Source organism: Phoenix dactylifera, chromosome 5 (assembly GCF_051530095.1).
Source record: "Phoenix dactylifera cultivar Ajwa chromosome 5, Ajwa_hap1_PhDact_Kaust_v1.1, whole genome shotgun sequence".
Taxonomy (NCBI): Eukaryota; Viridiplantae; Streptophyta; class Magnoliopsida; order Arecales; family Arecaceae; genus Phoenix; species Phoenix dactylifera.
The window spans coordinates 7,925,444-7,936,206 of NC_143194.1; the positions used below are offsets into that span (position 1 = coordinate 7,925,444).

The 10,763-nt window shown below is 36.7% G+C and overlaps 1 protein-coding gene across 1 annotated transcript; it reads right to left on the reverse strand.

Annotated features, from left to right (window-relative positions):
* Positions 1-875: 875 nt before the first annotated feature.
* Positions 876-8,753, reverse strand: LOC103717788 (uncharacterized). Its single transcript, XM_008806302.4, has 7 exons — positions 8,314-8,753; positions 8,002-8,060; positions 5,004-5,063; positions 4,766-4,835; positions 3,337-3,406; positions 3,148-3,174; positions 876-1,348 (listed from the first exon to the last, which is right to left on the reverse strand). Exons 1-7 carry the CDS (start codon positions 8,611-8,613, stop codon positions 1,299-1,301), a joined length of 636 nt encoding a protein of 211 aa, XP_008804524.2. The 5' UTR covers positions 8,614-8,753; the 3' UTR covers positions 876-1,298.
* Positions 8,754-10,763: the final 2,010 nt, after the last annotated feature.

The window sequence follows — 10,763 nt, forward strand, 5'->3', positions numbered from 1 at the left end:
TGCTGCAAAGAAGATGATCACAATGCAACCAGAAATGTCAAGATGGATAAGCCATGAAACGTGAAGAAAAGAACACATAAGTAGTAATTGGGGGGGGGGGGGGGGGAGGAAAAAAAAGATAACCTATGGATGACCAACGGAAATGGGTTGGTCACCTAGATGGAAGGCTAGGTGTGGCTAAAATAAGGGCATATAGAGGATGGGAAGAGCATTGTCAACTGAGAAGAAAGCAATGACAATATGAGAATCTTGTGGGCTATCCATGGGGGATGAAGGATTCGGCCTGGCTTTCGCTTGCTGACAATTTACAGGATCATACCTAGCTATAATCCAATTCGATCTAGATGGAAATTTTGTGGATGGTCCAGTTGAAAACCATTCGCACGGTGTCCATGTATCGCATGTTGATGCGCACATTGGAATCGTGATTGAAAATGCCAACTCCTTCATCCGACGACAGAAGAGAGAGAAGGAAAACAAAAGATGAGAGGAGAGGCTAGCGAGGAAGGGATTGGTACCAAGAGGACGCCTCTTGGAACGCCATCGGAGTTTTCAACAACATTGCACTCCATCGAGTGCCATCTTCTTCCCTCAGTCAGGAATCAGGTGTGTTCTTTTCGCTGCACACAGGATTCAACCCTAAAATATGCCGAGCCGCTGCCCGGTCCTGACGGCCAGCCACCAGAGGAAACCAGCCAGGCGAGACGGACCCCCAACCCTAAAGAGGTCAGGACCAGACATACTGATACTGTTAGCTTGGCACAAGATTAATGCAGCAGAACCGGTTGAGCATACAGTGAGTGCTAAATACTTCCTCAAGCTTGCTTATTCGGTTCACAAACACATAACTTCGAGATTCAGTTATGATCCTGGACTTAATGAAGTGCCATTTCATTATGGGATTACAGAGTAGGGATTATACCAAATCTCTTCCCTAGAGAGCCATGGGGCTAACACCATTGCACATTGCATGCCTTGCACGTAAAAAGTCTTACAAAACAAGTGCTTGATGCGGCCCCCACATTTAAAAGTTTCATACCTACTAAAATTAAATAAGTCCAAACCAAAGATCCTTTAATGAAATGCACAGCTAATCAATAGGGGATGAATGGAGCTTAAGGATCTAGCATGGCTAACTGCAACTTGCGAGGGTAGCGGAAACAAAGGCTTTCTGCTCTCGAGCAGACTGTGTGCATGCCACCTGCTTTTCTGAGTAGCCAGGAACAATGGAAATCAGGATTTTCATTCAGCTTCCTCAGCAAGATGTCTATCTTGAATGCTGAGTCAATAATACAACACTACAAAAGCTTCAAGCCGCCTGTCACATCATCAACCACATCAGCAGGTCCTGCCCAGGTGCACCAACACGATCAAATGTAAGAATATGGGGGTGATCATGAATTTCAATTCATGTAAAAGGCAGGAAGCCTCGACAGTCTCCAATTAATTTCATGCACATCTTTTAAACTTGTAATACTATAGCAAATTATTGCTTCATAATCAAAAACGAAACTAGTAGAATAATGCCACAGATCATGTAACTCTGAAAGCGCTTTCCTTTTTGTTGGTTTTGGGAACTGTGGGGGGAGGGGGGGGGTGTGGAGTGGGGAGCAAATAACAGTGTCTTAAAATCCCTAATATCACCATCTTATTCCATAAAGAATAAGAAAAATAAAGGAATGGGGGCAAATAACAGTGTCTTAAAATCCCTAATATTACCATCTTATTCCATATAGAATAAGAAAAATAAAGGAGCGGGGAGCAAATAACAGTGTCTTAAAATCCCTTATATCACCATCTTATTCCGTAAAGAATAAGAAAAATAAAGAAACAGCCATTATCATTACATCACACACACAAAGCAAATGTACCACCACATTCTAATCAATCTATGATGTTAATCCTTCAACAGATGCCTACTTCCAGCCATGCAATGGTAGTAATTTCTAATGGTTCTAACTTACAACTTAAGAGTCCCAATCCCCTAACTCAAAAAAAACAAGGGTGAGTACCCTAGACAGTGAAGCCATATCCAAACTATATTTCTCTTTTCTTAATTAAGATTGCAACTTCAATCCGACTAAAGTTTCAAAATGTTGAGCAATAGAATTTCATTTTCAATGCTGAAAGAGGAGAAGCTCATAATGCAAGGAAGACAAGCCTTAAATATCAGGACAAATCTCTTTTGTTTTAGCCCACAACTGCCCCACCTTCAAAGACAAGGCAACCAAAGAATAAACTGCTGTTAATTTATCACTCATACTCAAGTTTTTCATATTTTTTATCCAATACATCAATAAAAGCAAAATATATACTTGCAGTAATTGAAGGTGTTGAGATGATGAAATCTCCTCCTCTAGAGTTCTCCCAGACTAACCATCTCACCCAATGTATTTAAGAGACACAGGATGAAGATTCTTCCTCCTAGCAATGTTTCTTAATTTGGTGAAATTAAATCATTAACAATTATTGAGTTGGTGTAACAAGTATGCAGAAAATTGAGTAAAATATCTGATTTTTGCTTCTTCCACTCTCTTCCTCTTCAGGTATCTTCTTTAATTGTAGTCAATCATTTGCAACATGGGGATTGAATAATAACCTCAAACTAGCAATCATGATAATAAAGTGCTGCTAATAACCATTTAAATAATAACGATGTATTACAGCTCACTTTCAAACTGATAACCATTTAACAAAGAATTTGAGGTTTTGAACTTTTGCCATATCATTTTCACAAATTTTATCTTGCCATCGGCGTATCGTAAGAGAATGACAACAGATATATACCGCTTTCACCTAACAAATCTTTTGGTTCCAATGTGTCACATGTTTTATTAAGCACTTTGTGACTAAAGCAAGCAAATCGGAGATAAAGCACTATCAAGTGTTCATTAACAAGATCACAATTAATTCAAGCATAATATACACACACAACCAACATGAACATGCACACACACACACAGAGAGAGAGAGAGAGAGAGAGAGAGAGAGAGAGAGAGATTAGTCTAAGTAACCATATATCACATATTGCCTAGGGAGCACAGGCTGAGTAAATTAATCTTTTGACATCATCTTTGCTGACTTGAGAAAAATTGCATTGTAGGAAAACAGTAAAAAAATTTAGAATAAATTAAACAAACAGCTTACCAAGAATAGCCATTACTGTCCTTGAATCTGTAAGAAAAGAGATGAGATGTCCGTACATAAGTAATATAACTATGAAAAATTTTCTAACAACAAAGAATATTTGACTGTGCAGCTATCCTGATTGAAAATGATGAAAACGAGAATGATGGGATCGAAATGTACAATTGGGACGAGATTTAAGCAACTCACTTGGCGCAATTTGTGTTCTCCCTGCGTCAATGGTAACGTGGGTTGGTAGCTTTAGTGATTTTGCTCTTTCCTGTCACAAAAATAGCAAGTACGGTAATTTTAATGATTAAAGTTTAGGGATCTTTTGCTGGTACTTAAAAATTAAAACATCTACGTTAGATGGACTAAAGAATTAAATTAGAATTATGAGTAATTAGGCATATTCAACAAAATAAATGTGGGTAAATATACTATTTTAAACCTATGTTGGTAATTTTTCAAAGAAAGAAATTAGCAAATATGAAAGCCAGGTTTGGGTAAATCTGACAACATTTCATGCTGATTAGACAGGTTTATTGCCTGACCATTAGAATGTTAAAATATAAAAGAAAATTGACTATTTGAGTATCACTGATTCCATCAAATGGTAAATTGTGTGAATTTCTAGAGGTACTGGGTTCGGGTGATGTGCATACCAAATTTGTTTTGTCTAATCAATACAACTCAATGCAAATAACTAAAAACTGAAGAGTTATATTCCATTGATCAGTAACTCACAGTCAGCTCCTTGATGCAGTTCAAAGCAGCAAAAGACAAGCCAAAACAGAGCCTAAAGCTGGCCAGTGTTGGGCTAGGAGAGCAGTTAAAAGAGGCCTGACCAGTATTTATTTAAGCTCCATGTTGTGACTTTGATCAAGAACTATCTGAATATCTAGTGAATCTAGTCAGCACCTCCTCCGCGGATTTTGTTTCCTGTTTCACTTCTTACATTAAATTTTCTACTTTTATGAATTACGGGTTAATTGAATCCCATAGAGACTTTGGTTTAGGCAACTAAGACCAGACAAAGGAATCTATAGCAATGTTGATGTAACTGTGAGTCATACATGCAGAGTTTTTAGTGAAAGAGAAAAGGAAAAGTACGGTCCACATGGCCATTCTTTTTCCTTTCACAACTCTAGTTCTCTCTTCTTCCCTCTAAAACTATTTATTTTTCCTCACTTCCACACCTTCCCTTTCATACTTTCACTGCTTGCTGATGTTATACAGCAGGAAAAAAAATGATCTAGTTCTCTACCAGCTGCAATTATTTAACAAGCAGCTGTATCTTCAGTTCTGAGGTGCATAATTCGTCCCATATTAATATGTTGTTATGGGTTGTATGGATGATGAACTTGCTGAAATACCTGCCTTTGAATTTTTAAAGCAATTCTCAGAAGATTAACCTTTCGTAATAGGTAGAATCTGAAGGGGAAAAAAATGCTTCATATCTGTATAAAGGTTCCATGCCAGTTTGTAGAATACCCATGTATGGTTATATTGCTATATTAAAATGCTTCACATATCTGTATAAAGGTTCTGATGCAAGTATATAATTGTCCATGTCAATATTTTTGTTTTTTGATAACTATAATACAAATATCAGTGCATATGCCACAAGTTACTGTACTTGTAAAACAAGCAGATCTTCCTCGCTTTCAATTTTCAAAACCACTTTAACCTGCCCGCACATTTCCCACCTGTAATTAGAAGAAAAGGACACACAATAAAGCAAACAAGGCTAAGCATATAGTAAACAAAAATGCTTGTTCAATTTTTCAACAGCTGAGAAAACACAGAATGAAGAAATATACCATTAAAAAAAAAACTCAGGTTAACATGATTATCATGATAAGTAGTCAAGGTACCTGCTCAATGATTTGGGTGCCCTACGAAGAAGCTTCTTGTACAAACCTAAAGTTGCATGACTGGCAAGCAAAGGGATAAAATTAAAACTTACATCAAATGTCACCTATCTAGTGATTAAAAAATTAAGTTTAATCAACATAAAAGAAAATTTAAGCTAATTAAAATAAATTAAAACTCAAAAAATTGAAGTATAATGCCAATAGATTGATAGTTACTCTCCTTCATCTCAGTGGTTGCCATAAATTTGGAAAAAATCTTCAAAAGATTATAGGTGCATCCAAGCCAAAAAAAAAAATCCATGCACTTATGCACACTAAAAATGAATTCACTACCTACCACCTAAATACTTAAAACCATATGAAACTTATATATTCATGCATCCTTTGTTTGTTTGTACCTCCAAATGTCTGTGAGACTAAAATTTACCCTCTCAAGGTGAGAATTTGCTTTCTTTTTCAGTTTCTCAACTTTCTGGTGTATCCATTTGTCCCTGTTTTCGGAATGGCAGCTAACATAGTTCATTATAAGAGCATCTCAAATGCTCTGTCACTTATATGAATCTTGAGAGCTTTTAAGTTCATCTACAATCACCATATGGTGTGTATATTGCTCTGGAGATGCATGTTTTTAATCTTACACAGCAGTAAGATCCATGCCCTCAAGTTACTTTAAATTTTCTCATGCTCAAACCTATATCTTCACCTATAAGCTATTGAATATTATTTGGATTGAGAGTTAATCTCTAGTTTAAACTGCTCACAATCATGATAAAATATTTACTTTTCGCTTTAAAACATCCTCCTTGCTTTCTTTTTCATCTTAGAAAACCTTGTCGCAATAAATTTGGTGAAGAGATGAGCAAAAGGATGGCTTTGTCATGAAAGAAGGCCATGTTCTATATAAATTACAAAGCAGACCTCTTGCTAACATTTATGGTTGTTTATTAAGACCATGGTCTTTATTGGAATTTTAACCAGCGATGGCTTAGTAAAAAGAAGCTACTGATAATACCAAAATATAAAAAGAACAAGAAGAAGCTACTGATTTATATTTGGAGATAAGAGAGAACCAAAGCTTTATTTCATTCTTTTAGACCAGGTCTTATCATCCTCATTGTACTACACATTAAGAACACTTCAAATTTTTTTTAAAAAAAGTCCTCATCCTTTTAATTCAACAATATTGCTTAAGCCTTAAAATTTCTATAAGCATATTTATCGAAACCAGTTTCTGAATTGATCATATCCATAGTTTATTACTCATAGACATCATGGGTCATACAGTAGTTACTACAGGTTTTTCCAGCATATGCTAAGAGGAATTTGGGTCTTCTAAGAAGAACGATGATCACATTAGCACCCAAAATCCATGAAATATTTGAGGAAATGCTGAATGAAACTGTCGTAAACCTACTATGATCTTTCTGGCAATTTCTTTTTCCCTTTATGTAACTTTTTCTCTTCATGCAGCATAAGATTAGCAATTAATTTTTTCTGCCTTACTAATAGCAATGTTGATAAAAATTGATAAATTTGCATTGTTGGAGCTAACAAGATGGATACAAGGCACTTGATTTCTTTTTGACTATATAAATAAATAAAGAATAGTCTATCCAAAGGATAATGAAGTTATCATGCAAGATGTTCCAATGCTAGGTGAAGGCAAGAAGGTTAACAAGATTGATGCTAGATTTCATATTATTCCAATACTACTTCATGAAACTACTGGTGGCCCAATGGGTGGATAATATTTGCGCATGATGTCCCATTCAAAGTTGACTAATTATTTCTCCCTTTCGTACTAATCCATGATTTTAAGTTCTTTCGTAATATAATATAAACTTATAATATAGATTGATGGATAGAGTGAGGCTCAAAAGGGTGAAGTTAGATCTTAGATTAACTGCAGTGGAAGAGGAATGCAAACTTGCCAACTGATTCTATGCCTCAGCCAACTTGTCTTAATAACCAACTTGGTGGTAAGCTTACACTAAGGACCCACATATTCAAGCATAGAATCAGGCAAACGACAGGTTTTTTGTTGAATCTACTAGCTTAGCATGTTCAATACTTGCGCAAAATTCTGGTCTTCCTAGGGTTACCAAACTACAATCCCAACATTCTCATTTCCATGAAACTGATCATGCATATTTTGGGCATATTAAATGCACAACATTCTGATCCAGATAGATTTGTAGATATTGCCCTCTAAATGTTTCACTTACATTGTGAAGGCATGCAACAAACACATAACACTCCAAAAGCACCTTCCTCAATTTTATCAGGCATATGTTTCCTACCAGTGCATATCTCTATGTAATAGATACAAAATAATAAATATGACCACATAGTATTGTCAATCAACTTCTTTTGGGATCAAAGGATAACTTTTCCCATAAAAAAAATGCATTCTGTATTATTATTACTAATCATATCAATTTCATAAACATTTTTTTGTTCCCTAAAATCTAAAATTCCATCTTACTTTCGTTTCATCACTTAAAAATATCACATGCAAACCTTCCATAAGTATTTCTGAGACTTACCTGCCTGCATTTTCTTTCATAAGAAGCCAGGACCACATAAAAGCTGAATCATGGTTCAGAAACAGGTCCAAAACCAAAATATAGTGATATCTTTGCATAACCTTCTCCACACTTATGTCTCTAGTTTCGTTATGCTGATTTAGAAAAGTTTTCTCCCTTAATACCATAAAAATAAATTATACGGATTCAATTGTATATTTTCTCCAAATTAATAAGATTAGCATGTAAATTATTTACATTATTTCCAAATATATTCTTCGACTACCCAAGAAAGTAAATAGGCTAAATATTAGACCTTACATGCAAAAGCCAAATCGCAAGGCCAGCAGCACATGACACAAGCTAATGCTATTATACTTGTCAAATTTCAAGAGAAATGCATTGAAGAAGTAAATAAAAGTGAGGTCAGAAATAAGAAATCTGAAGAGGCAAATGTATATTAAATAAAATACCTGCATTGTGCAGCAATCTTCCCTTTTCCCATCTTTAAATCATTCCTAACAACCAGAACCTGCACGACAAAGCATCGAATTTCACACAAGCCTACATATAAATGCGGGGAGAACATCTTTGACAATAGAATAAGAAGATAATAGGAGCAAGCATTAGGATTTGTGCCGATGTAAAACCAGAAATGAAGATTCAATAATTTCTTGGGCTCAGAAACACTTCAAGAACACAATTCAAGCGTCTTGGCTTCTGAAAAGCATCGAAGTTCGAGAAAAAGCTACAAAATTTTTAGAGGGCTTTAGAGAATAGATCACCATTTTGAAGTCTTCGAGGATATCGGCGAGGTTCTCGATCTCAAGGAGGGCGGGCTTCTTCTGCCTGGTCCTCTCCGTGTCCACTGTCTCCGCCGCGGCGGCGGCGGCGCTGGCCTTGGAGACAACGGTCTGAGCCCAGGAGAGGAAGCGGAGGCCGGCCGTCTTCCTCCTTTTGTTGTGGTCGCCGCCAGGAGAGGGTGGGGATGCGGATACGGATGCAAGGAGGTAACCTAAGGCGAAGCATCCGGCGCCGACGAGGAGGGTGGCGGAGACGGTGAGCAGAGAGACGGAGGACCCCATGAGCAACGGCGTCGCCACCGTCGGCGGCGCGAATCCACCGCCGCGGGCACCCGCAGATTGGGCGAGGCCGCGAGGTCAAGGGCTCGATTGCCGGACGGCAACTGCTGCGACGGAGAGAGATCTGGCTGCAGCGTGAGTCAAGGGTCGACTCGAATCCTATGGGGTATTAGTTGATGGGCTTTGATTGGGCCTAAATATAATAAGAAAAAGGCAATATCTTGGGCTGTGTAATGGGCCTGACTACGTTAGGTCTCATTTCGGTGCTTGGATCAGTATAATTCAGTATAAGAAGAATCCATTGGATTTGGAGCTTAGCAAGCTGCCAGGAATTCTTTTCTGCAAACATCTGAAACCCAATAAGACATTGACCTGTTTTTAGTGTTCAGGTAATAAATCCATGACATGATTAATTAATTAATTATGAGATTATAAAATAAAATTATACATATAACAATGAAATCTTGTTATATAGGTAACAGATATATCATAGAAACAATAAAATTTCACAACTATTTTATAAAAATTAAATATGCATTACCAACTCCCATCAACCGTGCATTCTAAATCATTGGGAATGGTGACAAATAGCAGCCGAGGAAGTTAAGCAGCTCATAAGGAAAGCTTTTACCAGGCTAAGATCAAATCCTAGTTCTAGCTGGTAGTGAAAGATAACTTATTGTAGGTTTTATGTTCTTGAGAAGCTACGATATCTTAGTTTTTTTAAGTATCTTTGAAATCGTTGATGTAAATGGGTTGAAGGGCCGGCAAAATCTGACGACATGCCAACCACGTGAATCTACATAAAATAAATTTATTTTTATTATCGGATTATGTAAGGACTCTTGCGGATGTATGTTTAGTCTTACATCGATTATTCGTTGGATAGATCTTAGATACTTATATAGAATTAAAAAATCCAAATAATACCTTTTGGCTAGTCATTTTGAATATGGTCTTAAATTATTACAAATGATATTAGAACAGATCCAGCCCATAACCTATATGAACTGAGGGATACTGCAGCACGGGCTCATTGAGGCTAACCACGGGCCGATCATGGTGCTTGTGAATAGATTTGAATAGATTTAAATTTTTAGCTTGACGTCAAGGCTTAAACAGGAGGAGCATGTGAGGACTCGTACTAACGTGTGTTTAGTTCTACATCAGTTATGCACTGAGTAAATTTTGGATACTTATACAGAATTAAAAACTCAAATAATACTTTCTGACTAGTTATTTTGAGTGAGGTCTTGGATTGTTATAGGTTGGTTTGCAGTTGACTTGAAATCAACCTGGGGAGGTTTTGTTTAACCCCAAACACATTAAGTCACCTGAGATGACACCTGATCAAGAACCAATTCGCTTGATGGCTCTTTAATTTTTCTATATAATTTAATTCACCAAAAAATGATTATAGAAAATGATGAATAGAATGGACTTGGGATTTCGAAATGCCCGGTCGCGGTTTTGCGAGCTTTCTGTAAATTCTTTTATGAGCATTACGTTCTTTAAGCTTATTATGATTATGATAAAATATCTAAAATTGAATTTGGCTTATTATTTGTGATCTTTGATAGCATATTTTTTCTTTATTTTAGTTATTTGTATAATTGATGGAGAAAAGTGTGTGAGTTGGTGGGTCAATGTGGATTGATGTAAAATAAATGAAGTGGTATGTGTTTATAGTTTTTGACATGACTTATATAGGTATGGATAAATCATCGGACCAGCACATCTTAATTCAAACCCAACCCGAACCAACCAACCTATTGTCATTTCTAATCAAAATTGATCCATTAGAGCAAGTTGGCTGAATCCTAGAGTTCATACATACTGTGCAGATTTTTGAAATCGGCGAACCTAGAATCAGCTTGGCTAATTTGAACTTTCGAGTCATATATGGCCCAATTAGTCTGTCTGAATCTCAAAATATTGCATTTTTTCTCTTTGAAAGAGATCACAAAATTCTAATTATAAATGCTGAAGTAAAACATCATATTTTTCTTTTTTTCCCAGCATCTTAAATAGGTCAAAATTAGGTCGACGTGGATAAGTGAAGCGGTTCGACCTTCAGCTCGCTATGTCGCAGGGAATTTCGAATTTGTGAGCTTGGAATTGGGATCTCGCGCTTTAGTTCATAGATCAAGCGG